The 20,977-nt window shown below is 33.4% G+C and overlaps 1 protein-coding gene across 2 annotated transcripts in view; it reads left to right on the top strand.

Moving 5' to 3' along the window:
* The window catches only part of Lrp1b (LDL receptor related protein 1B), a 1,779,190-nt gene that overhangs the window by 852,616 nt on the left and 905,597 nt on the right, over nucleotides 1–20,977 (top strand). For both annotated transcript variants that reach the window (XM_033757153.1, XM_033757154.1), the window contains exon 7: nucleotides 1,411–1,573. In XM_033757153.1, coding sequence (XP_033613044.1) covers nucleotides 1,411–1,573 — 163 coding nt within the window. The remainder of the gene's footprint in view (nucleotides 1–1,410; nucleotides 1,574–20,977) is intronic.

Raw genomic sequence — 20,977 nt, 5'->3', positions numbered from 1 at the left:
AAAAAAAGAAGGAAAAGCATCATATCACAGCAATATAGGTACAATATTTTATATGTATAGGTGGTTCTACCACCTGCCTCGCAAGCGCAAGGTCTTAAGTTCGATCCCTGCTACCAAAAAGCAACAACAACAACAACAACAACAACAAATTTAGGAGAAAGAAAGGCCATATTCACCTAATAGTTTGGTATATAATTGTCCCACGTTGAGTTTGGTACTATTTTGGTTACAGCCACTGTGAGGCGAAATGAGGAAAAACTACTGTAATTTTCAAAAGTTGAAATCATCACTTTCCTAAAAATCTAGATTTAAGAAATTTATTTATGGAATTACTGAAGGAACCAGACTAGTTTTGCTAATCACAAGCATTAGTGAATTTGGATATTGACAAGGGTTTTCAAGAAAAATGATTTTAAATAACATTTGTAAGTTAGGTATAAAAATATTTGATGCCTTAAGAGGTCCATAAAACCACAATCTTAGGATATTCTTTCTACTAGAAAATTATCTAGAAGTCAACATGTAATTTCATAATGCATAGATCTGATCAAATAGAAAACATTCAATTCAAACAGAGACACATTCTCCAGATCTGCATTATCCATAGTAGCCACTTGTTGTAAGCTTAACATGCTAACAAGCACAGGACCACTTACGTTACTTGAATTTAAACAAAGTTAATTAAAATTCAGTATTCTAAAGTTCAGTTTCTCAGCCACAGTAGCCACTTAAGTGCTCAATAATCACCTTTAAATTGTAGCTAATTTATTGGAAAGCATAGATATGCAATATTTCCTTCGTCATAAAAAATGTTATTGGATAGCACTCTAGAAAATTAATCAACCCTCAACTAGGCCTTTTGTGATGGCTTAATATGCAGAAAACTGCCTTTGCTTCTTGTGGTTTATTTCTATTTTTTTTTTTTAAATAAAGGAATCTTAATCTCTTTTTGTACCCGCAGAAGCTCTATAGGTTTGGGGGGAGTAATACAAGAGGATCTTGAAAACAAAGGTTGATCTTAAATTTATGAGAGGTATTCTCTTATTACTACAGATTCTAAACTGTTTTTTTGAACTTGTTCATAGGATTAAATTAACTGTTTTGGTTTTGGACAAAGGCAAAAAGTAAGAGAAATGTTATACTGTAAATCACTATTTCAAGAATTAGAAATTATCCATTTGTCTGGGTCATTTTCAATCTTCTAATAGCAAGAAAGGTATAAAAATAATTATTTTACATATTAGAGGCATTAATTTCTGGCATAACCAGAGATTTTGTTTGAAATTTCTTATAATAAGAACATCCATACTTTTGAAATGTCCTTTATGATGGTTGGGGAGGTCATATACTCTGGCTTTTGAGGACGAATTTGTACCTATGATTCAGTTGTCTCGTATATGTGTTTTTCAGATGTGGAACAAATGGCGATTGACTGGCTTACAAGAAATCTCTATTTTGTGGACCATGTCAGTGACAGGATCTTTGTTTGTAATTTCAACGGATCTGTGTGTGTCACTTTGCTTGATCTGGATCTTCATAATCCTAAGGCAATAGCAGTAGATCCAATTGCCGGGTAAGAAATTCTTTTTTATCATGTTTGGTTTGCAAAAGTTTTCATTAAAAAATTGAAATCTAAAAAGATTCACAGAAAATAAGGACAACAAATTCAACATTTTAAAAGAAAATTGTTGATTATAGTTCCTGCAATTCAGGCAGTAATAAAGACTCTAATTCACTATTCAGAACTTGAAGAAATTCCAGCTCCTTAACATACCAATATGTCAGGCCTAGCCTAAAACACAACAGCCTTCTTGCTTTGCAAAAATTATTTCATGGGCACTGAAGGAGTTCTCAGGATAATTTTAGGATAAATAAACAGATTTTTCATTACCTAGCAGAGGACTATGTAGTTAGCAAAGTTTACAGATGTACAAATGATAATCCATTAATATATTTATTTGCAGTATAACATTTAAAATATATAAAAGGGCTACAAAGTATTTTGAAGAGTATTACTGAACCATTAAGGGTATCTTTGTTAGACTCTTGTGTTGATAGCTATTGAAATGTAAACTGAATATTATTGTGCAGTTAATGAAGTCCTCCTCAGAATCCAACTTCTTTTACTGAAACATTTTAATTTGTGAGCCACTTTATTGGTTAAAAAGAGGCCTCGTTTTATAAGACCTTCTTTTAGATAATAGGCTCATTAATCTTTTTTAATGTTTCACTGTTTGTCAAAATATAGCCATAAAAATGTTTAAATTACACTCAACTTTGTTCATATATTTAGAAAATCAATACAGAAACTAATTATGCCTTTATTTTACAAATATGATGGTATTATTAGAGAGTGAGGGACAGAAAATACAGTTCCATAAATTCAATTTTTTTTACCTGTCAATAGTGGGCAAGGAAATTAATGACAAATTAATGGCATAGTGTACTACTTTAACTGAAGTAGCTGTTGCTTGCGAAGATACAAATTGCAGCAGAGATTTGAAAACTGAAATTTTATTCTCATCATTGTTTTAGTAGTCCTCAGGCAGCTCAGGCTAAAATGTCTGATGGAACATATCCTAAGCTGCCATAAGCCTCCATTCAATAAATGGGAAAATATTTACTGAAGAAACAGCTGTCATCCATATGTGGACTTTTGTCACTCTTTACTTAAAGTCTGATTGAATATTAAGATGCATCATCACAATGGTTCTGATTTTGACAAGAACAGCTTGCACGTAAGATCTTTGCTAGGAAGGCTGTGTAATATAATTCTTGAATGTAGCTCTATTTGTATTTGCAGCAGATGGTTACTTGACTGCAGTGATGCTTCAAAAGACATCAGTAAAAGAAGTTGTATTTAAACTGATTTGTTTGGGTGCTTGGATAAGGATAGTAAGAAAGAACTGGAAATTTACAAATGTGCTAACACCATTCATTTGGCATCCTGTGTAGTAATATATTTGCTTGCATGTTTTTTCCTGCCTGTACTGACTTTCAGATTAGCCTTTTGATTGCCTTACCTCTTGAAAATGTTAAGAGGTGGAGCTACTGTATTTCTCTTCTCATTCTACTACTTTTCTCCTTCCACATTCTTATAAACAAAGATCCCGAGACCCTTCCAAATAAAGCTGACAGTCTGAAATATAATATATGTGAAAAATCATCTCTTTTTGTGAGCAACAACAGATTTTATGCTCTCAAGCTTTCTGTTTCTCCCTGTCATTACATGAAAAAAAAAGTCACATTTAGTAATTTTTGTCAACCTGATTAGAAATAGAAACCCTCACATTGTACTTATACTCTGCTGAATTTCTTTGTGCCTAGTAACTGTTTAAGTGTAATTTTGCCATGTATCATTTTTTATAATAGATTCTTCATAATCTTTTGTTTACTCTGTTTCTCTAGCACAGTTTTTCAGTCATAAACTGTAGGTATCAAAGAAGGAAAAATTCTGTTCTTTTAAATGTATAGGCCAGGACCAGGGATTTAGCTCAGTGGTTCCGCTGCCTGCCTCACAAGTGCAAGGTCCTGAGTTTGATCCCTGGTACCAATAAATAAATAAAATAAAAATATAGGCCCATGATCAATAAAACACTTTCAGCTACATTCTACTTTTGTCTTAGTAGCAATTTGGCTAAGATTAATGTGGACTTACATTTGGACTTACTCTAGAGGATTATGAAATAACTCCACCTGACCTTTTAAGAAATATTCCACCACTACAAATTCTCCTATTTTGTTAATTGGGCAGAATGATATGTCTTTGGCTGTGTCTGTTTTAACTTTACATTAGACATATTACAATGTAATAATTGTATAACCTAACTTTTAGAGTTTGCCCTTAATGGGTTTAGAAATACAAGATTATTTTTTAATCTCCCAAGTAACATTTGTTTGGCCATATATTTTTAAATTATACACTCAAGAGTTTTTACTCAAATGAAGTATTATTTATAGGGGAACACTTTATTATGAAGTTTCTCAGTGAAATAAGTAAACAATGTATATTTCACCATATTTTAAACTTGACTTTTCTCTACCTTCTATAATCTCTGCATCTAAAGACTTTTGTGGAATTATCATTATTATCTGTCTAAATTGCATTTTTGTTTGTTTTTAGTTTCTTGCATTTTGAATGTAGAATAACAGTTTTACCCACATTTTCATAAAGACTTGAACCATGCTCCAATCCAAATCTTCTAAGAAAAGACAAGAACATGTGTATATTTTTAAGCTAACCATTTTGGACACTGACATTGACTCATGAAACAGGCTATTTTTCTAGAAGTACTTGAGGTTTTTCTTCTTGCTATCAAAGTTTTAGCAACATTTCCTTCTGGTGGATCCTTGAAAAACTTTCAAGAATTATTTTTTTGCAGTTGGAAGGTACTGTAGTGATCATAGTCCAACAATCATCAAAAGTAGCATCTCCATGAGATGCTTCTCAGGGCTCTGCTTGCTTAGTGGCTCAGATCATGGCAGAGTCACATCCCTGAGATCAAATCCTGGCTTGCCCGGCTATGAACCATATGATTATAGATGCTTCTTTTTGCTTTCATTTTCTTACATAAATATTTGTTTGTTTGTTTGTTTTCCTCATTGAGTTTATTGGTATATTTTAGGTATGCAGTACAGTTGTATTCATCATGGGATGTTGTACCTTTACATGACAGGTCTTGCTTCTCATTTTTTCCCATTGTCCCTGCCCTCCCTACACTCCCTCTCCCCTCCCCATTTACAAACATTTTATTTCCATTTTTCATTTTCTCATATTGTTTTCTTTTCCCTTATTACCTTTCCCCTCCCCTTCCCACTTTCCCTAAACCTTTACCCTTTTCTTCCTATTTCACACTGACTTACATAAATATTTGAATAATGATTCACAGCCAGCAGGACTGTTGGAAGGATTTGTAAATAAGGTGAAACCTGTAAAACATTTTATTAGTTTTGAGTTGTAAAATATGAGAAGTTTCTCTTCATGTTACTTCAAAAATAATAACAAGTATTTCTAACATTTGTGACACATTTATGAATGAAATGATGGGACCAATATTCTACCCCATTAAAGATAACTTTCTTGTTTACAGCCCCATTCTCTTTCTACTACAGAGTCTCCTACAAAGGTTTGTTTTATATAGATTAAATTCGTTATATCATAAAAGTGTTGAGGAGATAAGGAAAAATGATGTGTGGCCTAGGAACAAAGGTGAAATGTGTATGGGGCACAGTAGGCAAATAAATACAGAGCAATTTTGAGAATGAGGATGTCAGAAACAAAAGAACTTTTTCATGCATTGCTAGGTTTCCAGCTGAAGCATCTAATAAAAGGCATGTTAACAAGAGAAAAGCAAGCAAATTTATTACAAGTTTCGCATGACACAGCAACCTTTGGAAGTTAAAACCCAAAAGACACAGGAAAACGTGTTTTGTGTACTAAGTCTGATGAATAAATGGGTAATTGTGTAGAGGTCTGATTGGACGAAGGGGCATGACCAAGTGGTAATAACATGGGAGAACTCAGGAAAACCCTGTTTGATCAGATTCTTCACCTTGTCCCTGTTTCATCAAGAGAAGATCTTTCTTATTCTCCTAGCTTAGGGTGGGCACCTCCAGAAAGAAGGTTTTAGGAGTGCAGAACAAATTTAAGAGAAAATTTTAAAGGAAAAGGGCTAAAATAAAGTCTGAGGTAAATAATAGAGCAGGGACAAAATGTTATTCCACAGCTAAGAGAATCTTGCTTTAGAAGTATCACAGAAAAATAACAGAAACAAAAGTAATAACTTAAATACTTGACAACATTATGCTTACATATCACCATACCTTAAGATAAATTCAGACTTTTTTTCATATTTCATATAGTCACATATAGGCAGAAATGACTGCGGAAGAAGAAAAAGTACAGAAGTAAAACCAACATCCAGCTTTTATGCTGAGTTATATTTTGTTCTGCTTGGCTGCTGAGATTTGCAGGATATTGAACCAAAATTGATATTTTCCCTTAAGCTAGACTCTAAATGATTTGACTAGAGAGAGATTGACTGCCTTTAAGGTCAAGGTGGTTGTGGTTGTTTTCCAATGTAAGGCAGTTTTGATTCGAGAGTTTTTTTCAGTCATAAAAATGAAAAAGCAGATATTGAAAGTTTTTGATCTTTTTGTTTGTTTAGTTTTAGTGAGAATAATTGTCTTTGTAAGCAACTAAAGTAAAAATTAAGCTTAGGTAAAACATTAACAACAGATAAAATATGTCCCAATAATATCTTACATTAATGCTTTTTGTAAAACAAAATTAATGACTTTTACTACATATCCATTGTCATGACTGTATTATCAATAGTCAATGTACTCAGTAAAACTTTATACTTACCTCATATATTTGACTTAGTCCAACATCAAATGAGATTAAAAAGCAAGATAAAAAGAAAATATTCCTGCCTTCTAGAAAGAACCCTCAAATGTAGATTCCAAATGATTTGTAAAATTGGCAACTTAATTCATTTGAATGTATGTCTAAGTAATCTTTTTTTCATTGAGTTTATTGGTACATTTTAGGTATAGAGTACAGTTACATTCATCATTGGGATCTTGTAGCTTTACATGATGTATCTTGGTTCTTATATTTTTTCCCATACCTCTGCATCCTTCCCTATTTACAAAGGCTTTGTTTCCACTTTTTCCTAAAAAGAAAAAATGTGAAAAAAGGGAAAATTGCCTACTTATAAGATTACCTATATAAGGTGATCTTATAAATTTAATCTAGGAGTATCTAAAGTATTTGAAATTTTGTAATCCTCAAAAAACATCTCTAAACAGATGTCATTATTATGGAAGTAAATATTTTAAAAATATTTTATTATGAATTTAATTAGATAAAACTTCCAATGTATGAACAGAATTTAACTTATTTATTCATTAAAATTATAGCAACATAAAACAAGTATAATTTTCACAAAGTGTAATAATCTCTTAAATAACAGATTAGAATAATGGTTGTTTTTATAAACTCCTAAATTATGGAACAAAACTAAAATTCCATTTAATAATCATATATGAGTTCAGTAACAGTAGCACAGCCAGGCATAGTGATTCATTCCTGTAATCCCAGCATTCAGTAGGCTGAGGCAGGAAGATTGCTGTGAGTTCAAGCCAGCCTAAGCTACATGGGTAGACCTTGTCTCAAAATAAAAGTGTATCACAAATTCATGGGCAGGTTTCCTCTTCGTTGTTATTCAAGAATTAAGAGTCCTTTCATTTAGGAGCTCTGGAATTTTCTAGAGACCTAGAATATTCTGCTCCCACTTGGCAGAAAGTGAAAAAATAGTAAAGATTTATGAACAAAGCTGTATAAAAAGGGAGAGAGGGAGTCTCTCTTGGTTAGGACTTTACTTGCCCTTCAGAACAACATACTATGGAAATGGAAATCACACATGAGTTTTAGTGTAAAAATGGTCATTTATGCCCGAATCTTCTCTTCTGGCTGCCAAATACCTAAGTTAATCTTTCTTCCCATATATAGATCATATTCCATATAGGCCGAAGTGTAGGAACTGCAGCTATCATGTACGCTTCTCTGTCATGATCTTTTGTACAACATCCTGTGAACCCAAAATGGCCATATATCTGTATCTACTGTCCCCTTTAAACTCACATAAAATGATGGGCCAGTGACAAATGAATTCAAATTTTTTTCTTTTTTTTTTCCTCTCATTGAGTTTATTGATACATTTTAGGTATTCAGCACAGTTACATTCATCACTGGGATCTTGTACCTTTACATGGCAAGTCTTGGTTCTCATTTTTTCCCCTTTTCCCTGCCCTCCCTTCACCCCCTCCTCATTTACAAACACTTTATTTCCATTTTTTCATTTTATCATATTTTTTTCTTTTCCCTTATTTCCTTTCCCCTACTCTTCCTACTTTCCCTGCACCTTTAGCCCCTTTCTTCCTATTTCACATTGTCAGTTATACCATTAGGATCTTATCTACCATTATAGTTTTCACACCAGAGAAACTATCTGGTATTTACACATGTGTGTCTTATTTATTTCACTTTAGAGTATGGCCCTCTTAAGTTAAATTTTTAAAAATATTATTTAAAAAATGAAAGGTAGAGAGATACACAGTAGTCACTGATCCACATCCAGGTTCAGAATAAGATCCATATCCAGATCCAGGCCAAAACCAGAGCTACATTCAGACCCAATTTTTGTATAGAACCAAAAAAGTAAGTTGAGAACTTCCTGCTTGGTGATTGGGAAGTCATTTATTGTATTGATTCTCTTCTCTACAAAACTTTCTCTGTCCCATATAGTCTTGTCCTTCATCAGTGCTTCCACTGGGAGCTTCCTTACTGTCAATTCTTTATTTCTCTGCATTTGAGGTTGGCTGGGAGACCGTCCTCGCCCTGGGGCACTTCATAGCTTGTACACTATTTCTTGTCTTGCTAAGTTTTGAAGAGACAAAGATCTTTGTTATATTTACTCAAGGTTTTTGTATTGTATGGCTTTGGATTAATCGGAATTCACCCCGAGATCTGAAAATGAGTTCAGTATCTCCTGAGTTTTAAAGGATTTGATTGTGGAGCTGAATGGAGAATGATAGGTATCTGAATATAAAGAAGATTCTGTTAGGAAACGGAATTGAAAAAGGCAATACTGACCTAGTTTCATTGAAAACAGAAGAGAGGCATACGGCTTCAGTGTCAGGGGAATATTTGCTATGGAACATGAATTACATGAGAGCAAGATTGCATGATTCCTCATGAATGTTTTGGGGTTTTATTTTTTATCAAAATCCTGCAAAATACTAGAAAAGTATGGTAGAGTGGTGGTCATGATGATAAAGAAGATAGCCATCAATGATAAAAATGAAAATGAGCTTCAAGTAAACAATTATGGAAACAGTGTCTTTTATTTTGAAGCACACTAAATTTAAAGACAAATCCCTAGATATTTTTTTTTTTAATCCATGGGGAATTATTCTTTGGAAATCATTAGTGACTTCTCAGAATAGAAGATATATACTTAGATAACTGAAGGAAAGGGAAATTCTAGTTAAAAATTAGAACTACTTGATGGAAAATCTGTATTCTTTAGATCTTCTGGTGTAGAGAATATGTATATATTCCTATTATCCAAATACAAATAGTATCCAACTAAGAAATGCAAACTGATAATGTATTAATTTATGGTGACTCAACAGAGAAAAATTGTGCAGTTTTTTTAAAGTCTGCTTTGATAAAGTTATTACATATATCAAATTTCATTTATTAGGTCATTTAAGGTAAAATTTAACAATTTTAATTGTATTTCTTTAAAATTAACTATATGACAGTGAGTAATACTGAATGGCTCATATAACTTGTAATCTGACAAAGGTTAAAGTAGATATGGCTAGTACCAAAACTCTTTTATTCCAGAAAAAAAGATAGCATTCATTTCAGCCAGTAATATTGTTAGTAAATTAAAGGGATAAAAGTCTAGCCTTAAATACCTGTGATTAATAGTATTTTATAATATATCTGAACCAGTGTAATGTTTTCCAGGACGTAGTCTTTCAGGTTTGACTTGGGAAGAACATGATAGCATATCGTTATAATATTGTTAGAGTTCACATAGTAGAAATATATGAATGTTAGGGGCAATGATATTATAGTACTTTATAAAGGCTCTACCCTGCCTTTTTCCTTGTATAAATTGATAGTATTTCACGTGAATTTCATTACGAATTCAGCTGGGCTATGTAAACTACTTAAAAACAGAGGTGATTTTTGTCTTGCATTTTCTCAGGTATTCAGAAAATCTTGTCACTCCATCTTCATTCTCCTCAAACATAAATCATTGTAGTCGTACATACAGAGTATGGAGTCATCGTATACTTCATTTCGTATTACTTCTGTTACATCAAAATGTGGCTGTTCTAATAGGGCCCATTTTCTTTGAAAGAGATCAAGTGAAAGAAAGAAAAGGAATTGTATATAGAATAATGTCACTGCTTGCTTTGAAATAGTCACTGTACTAACCAGTTATTCTGCTTTGATTCAGTTAGTCTGCACCTTATCCTGTGATGTACAAAGTAGCATTATCTACTTTTATGGATGAGCCTTGCAGAAACGAGAGTGCTTGACCTTGGTGAAATGGACCAATGAGTGCTGCAATAAGAATACTTCATAGTGCGTATATTGTTAGCTATCACACTAAACTCTCAAGGCACCATCTTGAAGCTGGGAGAGTAAGAGTAGGTGATTGGGCACTTTGTGACCTGGCAACTTTCTTCTAGAAAACTGAGTATCAACCTAAAGGAAAATGATTTTTGGGAATATGCAAAATGGTCATTTTATCCCTTAAAGTGGGACAGCTCCAAGTTTATATCAGCTTCAGGAAACCGCATAAAAATCTTACACAGAAAATAATTACACAATTTTTTGCAAAAATTTAAAAGGAAAAAAATCATCTGACATTTTTGAAAAGGAAAAATAAAAATTGTAAGGAAAGCAAAAAGATCTTTTGTTTCCAGGTGGTGGAACCTAGAGGGAGGGTGGGCTGTCCAGGTAGAACACAGAATAACTTACAAGCACTTGAAATGATTCTGTATGACCTGCCGTGATGAATACAGTTCACTATACAAACCTAAACCCAAAGAACTGTACCACACTCATCTAAGAATGAAGAATAATATAAAGTATGGACTTTAGTTAATAATAATGTATCCATCACGGTCCATTAATATTAATACATTTAACACACTATTGGCAGGAGATGCCGAGTGATGAAGAAAGGAGGTACATGGATATTCTATATTATTGGCTCAATTGTCTGTAAACCTAAATGTTCTATAAAAATAGTCAAAGCCTGCACATTATGAGTGATCCTATGACTATCATTGTGGATCTTTCAAGGAACAGATGAATAATTTCAGAATAATTGTACCTTTCCTGTTCTGCTCAGATATCGAGAAATCTTACAAATTCAATCACAGTCAGATTTCATAAATGTCTTTCTTCTGTGCTCTGTGTATAAGAAATTTGGTATGAATTCTGGGTGAATCTAATACTCTTGCCTCAGCTATGCCCTCAATAGAACCTGAAAATCTATAGTAAACACCAGCATTTTCATGCCCATAGGTGTACCCCTGAAGAGGGTTTGGGTGGTTTCACCCAATGCAGAGCTTCAAGCACACAGTACCGTATGCACCCTGCATTTCTTACTATGATCCCAGTGAAGGGGCTCTATTTTCCTGTGCCTAGTTAGCCCTTCTTAATAAGCTGACATTTGAGAGGAATATTTACTCTCAATTTTAAACACAAAATAGCTTCTAATGGCTAAGGAAAAAGAGGTGGGTAAATACTGCTATTTCTTGTGGAAGTGAATGTAGTTATTCTCTGCATTTTTTCCTCGTACTGTACTCACAGTTTGAGGAGAAGAAAATGGCTTTCGAAGCTGAGATGAAAGGACCTGTAATTATGCTTTTTCCACACAGCTACAGTGCCATGTGAGACCTCATTGCCAACACGAGCAGTAGGAGAAAAATCAAATGGTGATTATTTGTGAAAGCAGAGCCATTCCTGTAGTCAAAATCAGGAATCGCCAACTCACTTGTGTAGGAGAAATCATGCTCCTCCCTCCCGTTGGCATTTTCTAGGGTTGGTGACTTGGTTACTCCACAAATGGACACATTCCTATTCAAAACTGGCTTCTGTGAGTTACTTGGACCTTTTTATACCTGCCTTCTCAGAATAACTGGATTTATTAAGTTCTCAGATCTCTACCTAATTAAACAGGAAAATTTATAAAGCATAGTTTTGGAAGATGGCCATCTGCACCATGGAATAATATTGCTGTATTCAACTTTGTAGTAATATGTGGGGATGGATATATTCACAAATGGCTTATCAGAAGTCTATAATTGAAATTTGTATAAGCAGTAACAAAAATTTATGAATATGATATTAATAAATTCTTTAGCCAGAATATATTTTACTCTGCTTTTAGTTTGACTTTTCTTTTTCTTTTTCTTTTTTTTTTTTTTTTTTTTTTTTTTTTTTTTTTTTTTTTTGGTAGTGGAGATAGTAGTAAAATTTTCTCTGCTAACCTGTCTCGAAGTTTTGTCTCCATTTTCATATTTGAGTCTTGTTGACATAAGAGTGATTGCTTTCTGCTATTAATTTTTACACATTAAGTGATAAAATCTCAAACTTTGGTCCTTATAAAAGACAAATTATCTTATTTACTATTTCACTATATCATCGTCTTGCTATCGCTCTTATAATGTTTGTCCCAGATTCTGTTGTACTATGTAACGCATGATCAGCAGTAGTGCCATTTTTCTTAAATATTTGACTCACTTATTCATGGGTGTAATGGAAAACTCTTCAGTGTAGCCCTTGTGGAGTTTGGGGAGATCGTCTGTGATTTTTAAGTGGAGGGGAAAACAAAAAATTCAAGATTTATTGTTAATAGGAAGAACATTTTTCCTATTCTTTAAATATCTATCTATCTATCTATAGATAGATATGTCTGGTCAACTGTGCTAAACTAAGGATATTTATGATAAAAATGTAATTTGCCACCACATTTTTTTTTCTTATTAGGAGATTGTACATCTCCTCTTTATGCTTTTTTTTTCTTGTGCAACTTTTTTTTGTTAGCACATGTTTGCCATAGCTGATGATCACGTTCATCATGGGGATTTGTACCTGTACATAAAATATTTTAATGTTTTTGTTGCCATTTCCCTCTTCTCCCTTCATCATTTCTTCCCCTTCTCGTTTACAAAAGCTTTATTTCCATTTTTTCCTGCATTTTCTTTTTTAACTCTATTTTTCTTCCTTTCTTCCCTTTCTCCTCTTCCCTTATTTGCTCACATTTTCTTTGGAACAAGTTTTCCCTTCTTCCCAATATCTGTTCTCCTTTTTGCTCCTTATTTACACTTTTAGTTTCTCACACAGGAGAAGCAATGCAATAGTTAATCTTGTATATCTGACTTATTCTACTTGAAATTATTGTCTCAAGGTGCATCCGTTTTCCTAAAAAAATCTCATCTATCCTTCTTTACAGTAGCGTAGTACTTCCTCTTACGTAAATACCACATTTTCTTTATTCATTAATCTGTTGGTTATAGAAGTATGAGATGTTTTCAAGATTTAGCTGTTATAAATTTTGCTGCTATAAACGTGGGTATTCATATATCTCTCTGTTATGATGTTTTTACGTCTTTCAGGAAGAAACTAGAAAAAAAAATAGCTGGCTCAAATGGAACCAACCTCTAGTTTTAGTTTTTTGAGGTCTCTACATACTGATTTCCCTAGTGGTTTTACCAATTTACATCCCCACCAAACATGGATAAGGCATCCTTTTTCCCTACACTCTTCCCAGTGTTTGTTATTGGTTTATTTTTTGATGAGAGCCATTCTTTTTGGCATGAGATGGAATCTTAGTGCTGTTTTAATTTGCATTTATCAAAGGACCTTTGGTGTTGAACACTTTTTGTATATTTACTTGCTGTTTATACTTCTTCATCTGAGACGTGCCTATTCCTCTCAGATGCCCGTTTATGGACTGACTCTTTAAATTTTGGAGGAGGGTCTAGTTTATTTGTGTTCTCTATATCATCTAGATATTAGTCCTCTGAGGAATTCCTGGTAATTTTTTTCCCATTATGTAGATTATTGCTTCACTTTGTTGCCCTTTTTTTTTTTCCTTTCCCCCTTGGACCTTTTCTTCCCATGTCACATTATCTATTATATATTTTTGTCCTCATTTGCACTTTCAGTTTCTCACACCAGAGAAATTATTTGGTATTTACATGTGTGTAAAAGCAGTGACAGTATCCATGCCAGAGATTGAGTGTAAAGCTGCCTTGATATTTCCTCTACCAGATAGATTAATCTGCTACTCTTAATCTCAGTCTCCCAGAAATTTTCAGTACATAAGCAAAATGTAGACAAATGTTTTGACCGAACACAACACACATGGACTCAGGCCCAATTGCCAATGGGGTGTTTTATGCTAACTAAAACCTCTTTAGCCTTGTTTGTATCAGCTGTATTTCTGTCACTAGTCTGGTCTTCTGCACTCTGATCAGAGTCTCCCTTCAAGCTCAGCTTATCTCATTCTACAGCTTCCTCTCCAGCTGGCATCTCCAAACCTTTCCAGACTCCTCCAGAAAACCAGGACCAGGAATGACTCCACTTCTCTGGTACCAAAATCTGTCTTAGTCATTCTCTTTGTCACTGTGACAAAATACCCCAAACCCACAGTTTAAAGGAGGAAAGGTTTATTTTAGCTCCAACTCCAAGGTGACCTGGCTCTAAGGCAGGGCAGCATGGCAGAGGGGCATGGCTGAGGAAGAACAGCTCATGGCATGGTGGAAGGGAGCAGAGAGAGAGAGATCAAAGAAGGAGCCTAGGAGGTCTTCCAGGCCTTGCTGTAGTGAGCCGTCTCTGCTGCCCAGACCCCACATCCTAATAAGACATCGGTAAGCTCCCATCGTCCAATTACCTTTCAGTAGCCCCACCTAAGAGTTTATAGTGTTCCTCCAGGACATCGAGATGTAAAACATAACATTAGTATTTGCACAATAAAGTTCACTACTATAAGTTACTGGCTCATTTTTCCCCCTAAACTGTGCTATAGTAGAAACCAGTGTTTCATTTTTTAACAGATGTAGTGTAATCTGATTTATTGCATATCGTTTACAAAAGATATATCAGATAACTTCTGGTAAAATAGATGCTGATTCAGACATTTACTTTTAGTGGAAATTGTGGAAGCACAGATTACTCACCCTGTCGGGAAAACGCCACATCACTCATCTCCGTATACAGAATGTGCTGAAATATGGCCACTTTCCATTTCAAATTTCTGTTTTAGTCTCCTTACTGTACTCTATTTCCCATCACTTCTTTTTTTAACAACTTGTTGGTCATTTCAAAACTGTCACACTTTTCATTTAGTAATTATATTTGAATTTTTATATCCATTTCAGAATTACCTAGTTCACAGTAGTTAAAGAGGTTGCATCATCATTTAGGAGCATATGCTCTGGGATCCTGCAGACCTAAATTTGAATCATAGCAAAGTCGCTTACTGACAAAAATGAACACATATTATAACCACTGAAAAAGACAGTTTCTCTACTGTATTATACATCTATCAGATGACTTGTTTCCAAAATTGATATAATTTTATCATAGGCAGTATTTAGTTCTCTTTATGAGGCATGAAATAAATGATAAAAACTTTAAGTAAAAACAGACAAAATTGAAAGCACACTAAATCAACATAACCTATGTGGCGATATTTATCATGTCTATAAGCATCATGAACACTTATATGATCTATGTCACCTAAGTGAGCATATATTCATTTTTAGTTATGATCTGCTCAGTGTAGTTGATGATTATCTTATATAGGTTGTGAAGGATTGTAATAGCAATCCTGGAAGTAAGAGAGACCTTTTGTCTTTACTTATTATATTACAAAAGGATTACATTTTCAATAATTCCTTTTAAAATTCACGTAGAAATAGTATTGAAATATTTTACAATGAAAATTAAATTGGTATAAAATTATGTTTATGTTCACTTCAGCATATATATATATATATATATATATACTAAAATTGACAGAATATAAAGATTACCTTGGCTTCAGCACAGGTAGATCTTAAAGCATTGCTACATTGCATATTTTTTGAAAAATTATATTTTATATATTTTGTGTATATAATGATAAAGCAAGTATGTTAAATAAATGGCAATTCTAGATGAAAAGTTTATGGGATAATTTTTATATCTATATCTTGCATAGTTCTATAAATTTGAAATTAATTTAAAATTTAGTTAACATATTGTAAAAGAAAAAAGAAAAAGAAGAAGCAACCATTCTTCTGAATTAATAGGTTTGTACTACATTTCATTGAAAAGCTACAGTATATGTGCTTTAGAGGTATTGATGTTCTAAGTTTTATGAATAGTATGTTTCAATTTTTTATTTGCTGCTATTCTACACTAAAATACTTTTTCTAAAATATTTCTAGATTTTAAAATAATAAAAACGTAATCAAGACATATGTTTAAAACCAACCGTTAAACAGTATTGTTCATCCTTTAATGCAACCAATACATACATACATACATATTACCGTAAATAGGTATTCATGTTCATTTTTGCATGTACAATGGCTTTGTTTTAAATAACAGCTTTATAACAAAGATGATATTTCATTGTCTGTCACCGTTACTTGGCTTTATTGAACAGATGAGTTTTTGAAAAAGGCATCTTCTAATGGAAAGAGATTCTGCACCAGCTGATACTATATTTTTAATTGCTTTATATCTCCATAAAATGACTGTATTTTTTGAATTCTAGTTTATTTTCTCTCTAAGGGGCCTGTGGGAAATTCAAAATTGCTTCCCCAAATCTGGATTTCAATAGAATTTGTTATTAGCACGAAAATAAAAATGATTTCTAAATGGACATATCTATAATGACTTCAGTGAAAAAGATTGCCACAAATACTAGAATACATTTGGAATGAAATCTAGTTTGATATTCTACTGGCTATTGTATTGAATTAGGATAAATTACTTGTCTGATGTTCAAAATTGCATTTCTAAAATGTAAAAATTTTTATTTCTTCATTTCTCCTTATTTTACAGTGATGAGAATTAAATTTACAACCATAGTAAAATATTTTGCTATTTAGAGAAAGCTATTGGGATGTCATTTTTTAATTCATCAGCTTAGGGCAGTGATGAGGAACCTTTTAATGCTTTCAGTGATACCAAATAGCCTGCTTCAACACATGTGCCATAGGTTCACCATCATAGTTTGGGCTGTTTAGTGGGCATCATTAATGAATATAGATAAAAATTGGAGAATTTCTTTACTACTATTGGTTAAACTTATATTGCCATAGAAAGATTTTAATAATGATTAAGATGTATCCCATACCTGACAATAATTAATAAGAAAACCACACAAAACTCTTGGTTCTTACAATTCTTCAGTAGACTGTTAAGGGGACACTAACTTATCTGTACAAATTTGATTTTATTCTCTAAGTTTTACTTCTGTGTTACTCATATGATATCTCTCTAAATGTCAATCTCCTCACCTAGCAATTAGAATTGAATTTGACATCCTTTCAATGCAATATAATTTAATGCTCTTTGAGGTCTTATTTTTATTCTTAGATCATATGTAGAGTCTCCCCCAAACAGCAAGGTAGTGGCAGAGTTTTAATGTTTTTTTTTTCAGGATGTTTTCCAGTACCTAATCTTAAATATGTCTGAGATACAAATTTTCTGTATGTAATAATTTTGGGCTGGGAAGAAACTGAGAATTTCAGTTCTGATTTTTCCCTGTATCTCTATACAAAGTAGTAAAATGTCATACATGCAAATGGTCATCAGTTATTAAATCATCTAACATTGTAAAATGGAATTAATACTAGGGTTTTATTCATTTTTCAAAATTCAACTCAAATTGCATCTTGTAAATCTTTCATTTCATTTCATGGAAATATGTGGAATTTCTTGGATAAAAAAAGATGTTTAATATTGTACAACATTAACTACATCTTTTAATGAAATGAAGTGTTTCCACTCTCTTCACTTAAGTACGTCCTTCCTAGAAGAGTTTGTGTTGAAGCAGTTTATTTCAGTGGTTAACCATGGGTTATTCAGGAAAGAAAAAAAAAAAAAAAAAAAAAGGAAAGGAAGAAAAACCAATTTGGTTCATGTTCCTGGGGCAACTGTGGTGACCTGTGGTGTGGTTCTCTGGAACTTTCTGGGAAGCACAGGGATTCCTTGTTAAATGATTTACCTGAGGGTTAACCGTGACAGATTATTTTCCCTATTTGTTGAGATTTGCTCTTACAGGTTAAGTTCTTGGCTTCCTTTTCATACATGCTGAACAAGATTTAGTTTGCTCTACGTAAAACTGTCACTATACATGGAATATCAATGCCCGTATTCAGCTGTCTACCACAGGTTCTCCAAGAATTAAAAGAGCACACATACTGTGATGTCAGATATATTTTTACGTATGCTTTTGTGAACTTCAGTGATAAACTATCTATAAAAGAACTGATTGAAACATTATTAAGTATTTGTGTTTTCCAAAATTTTTATTTTATTTATTATAATTGAGAAAGTCAGAATATAATTACATTGTGTTTTCCTCAGTTATATTCTTCATGTCAAATGCTGTGATAATCTGAGTCCTTTTAATCCTATTTGCAAGCCAAATTTGCATGCGGTAGTTTCTTAGATTTGGGTAGAAAATATGATAATCTTAATGTTCTTTCAGTTTCTTTCATTTTCAGACATTATTGAACAGACTAAGCAATGCTGAAATTTTTAAGTTGTGGAGGGAGACTTGCAGGGCAGTTCCCAAAGACAAAGTGTCTTTCATTTCCCTCCTATAATTCTCAAGTTCTGATGACATTTCTCCTCCTAGGACTGGATTGCTACTCAGCTTCAACTTTTACAAAATCTGAAACAGCTAAATTTTACTCCCGGCCCCTATCTCTTCGACTCACACTGTTATCTTTTGCCTGGAAGAGTGAAATGCTAGAAAGGCTAATGCACATTAGAAAATATATCCCAAATTAAGATTTTACTCTTTTAATCATTATTTGGACAAGTCTTCATCCAGAGACTATATCCCTTCCACTGACCAGGATTAGCATTTAGAGAAGAAAGACATCAGGAACATCAGAAAGGAAAACATGGAAACAAAGTCTTTGTAAGTAGAAAAGGTTGGAGGAGGTAAAAGGAGGGCAGGGGTTTGGGGGAAAATATAAGAACCAAAATGCATCATGTTAAAGTAGAAGATCCCAATGATGAATGTAACTATACTGTTTACCTATAAAGTACCAGTAAATTTAATGAGAAAAAAAAGGAATCTTGAAATTTCAGAAGCAATCTATCGGATCCCATCTAATATCAAAACCTGTTATGTATGATATTTTCAAGTGATCAAGTTAAATTGTTTGAGTTAAAAGTTTCCTAGATCAGAACCAAAGGATTGATTCCTTGTTCCTCTACGACTCAAGGAGCAGTATAGCAGTGGATATATGTAAATGCTATACATACAGTTAGCTCCTATCTTGGCTGGAGCAACACGGAATTTAGGAAAACACTGATCTTCTAAGGCCAGTAATAATAAGCTACACTACCTTCACTTGGAGGGAGGCTGTACCTTTACTATTCTGCTCAGACAAACACTCAGCTTTCTGCTCCAAAAGGAGACAGTTTCTCTATTCTCCCAATGTATTTGTTAGATAGAGATCATAGTGCAAAACAAAAGCTGCTAAGTTTTGTTTCAAAATTTGGAGAAATGGTTAATTGTCTCATAATACTTCATTAGTTTTGGTTGTGAATTCTTTCTTCACATAAATGTCTTTTTCTGATAATATTTATCCCTTCCTGTTGTCACCTATTTTTAAAAATGATATAGCTACAGAAGAACCTGCATAGAAAATATTAATTGTGCATATTGAAGATGAGTATTTGACACATTTACATTGCACTGATCATTCTAGTATTTGTTTGTTTGTTACTTTTTATTCAATATATTTTATTGGTACACTTTAGGTATACAATATGATAACATTCATCACTGGGAATTTATACCTGTATATGATATATCTTGGTTCTTATTTTTTCCAATTCCCCTACCCTCCCTTCATCTCCTCCCCACTATTTACAAAGATTTTGTTTCCATATTTTCCTTTTCTCATATTTTTTTTCCTTTCCTTTCCCCTACCCACCACCTGCCCCTTTCCCTTTCCCTGACCTTTTCTTCCTATTTCACAATATCTATATATGTTTTGGTCCTCATTTCAGCTTCTCACATTAGAGAAACGCTTCAGTATTTACACCTATGTGTCCTATTATTTCACTTAAGAGTATGGCCTACATATTGATGGGCATTTAGGTTTTTTCCAAGATTTAGCCGTAACAGATTGTGCAGATATAGACATGGGTACAAATATAGGGAAGATACCCAGTCAGGGAGTACCTGGGTCAAAGGGAACCTCTAGTCTTAGTTCCTTGAGGTGTCTCTGTACTGATTTCCACAGTGGTTGCACCAGTCTACACTCCACCAGCAGTGAGAAGGCTTCATTTTTCCTCACAACCCTGCTGGCGTGATAATAGCCATTCTTTCTGGAGTGAGGTGAAATCTCAGCATTGTTTTCTATCATCTCTCAAATAACCAATGATGTTGAATGTTTTTCATGTTTATTTACTGTTTCTACTTTTTGTCTGAGAAACAGATCTGTTCATTTCAGATGCCCATTTTTGGATTGGATCCTTAAATTTGAGAGGTTTGATTTAAAAAAAAAATCCTTAATATATCCTAGATCTTAGTCCTTTGTCTGAGAAACAGCTGGTAAAAATTTTTCCCACATTGTGGGTTGTCACTTCACTGTCTTGATAGTTCCTCTTGCTGTGGAGAAGCCTTTTAATAATATGAAATTCAAACTGATTCTTTGTACTAGGTGAAATCCCAGTTGATTTTTTGTGCTAGTTCCCCTGAGAGGTTTTGAAGTCTTTTCCTATGACAGTGTCTTCAATAGTTCTACCTAATCTTTCTTCCAGCAGGTTTAGTGTTTCTGTTTTAATATTTGGATCTTTGATCCATTTCAATTTTAATATAGTGCATGGTGCGAGATATAGGTATAGTTTTAATCTTTTGCAAGATGAAACCCAATTTTTTCCAGCACCATTTATTAAAGAGTCTGTCTTTCCTCTTGTGATGGTATTAGGATACTTTATTAAAGATGTGATGTCTAAGTATGTCTGGAGTTGTTTCTGCATCTGCTAATCTTTTCTACTAATCCTCTGGTCTGTTTCTCTGACAGCACCATGCTGTTTTTAATCACTGTAGCTCTGTAATATAGTTTCAAGTTGGGGATTGTGATACCCTCTGCCTTGTCTTTGTTGCCTAGTTTTGCTTTTGCTATT

The sequence above is a fragment of the Fukomys damarensis genome, unplaced genomic scaffold (genome assembly GCF_012274545.1).
Source record: "Fukomys damarensis isolate Sample0158 unplaced genomic scaffold, DMR_v1.0_HiC HiC_scaffold_29, whole genome shotgun sequence".
NCBI classification, from domain to species: Eukaryota; Metazoa; Chordata; class Mammalia; order Rodentia; family Bathyergidae; genus Fukomys; species Fukomys damarensis.
This window is presented reverse-complemented; position numbering and strand designations above follow the sequence as displayed.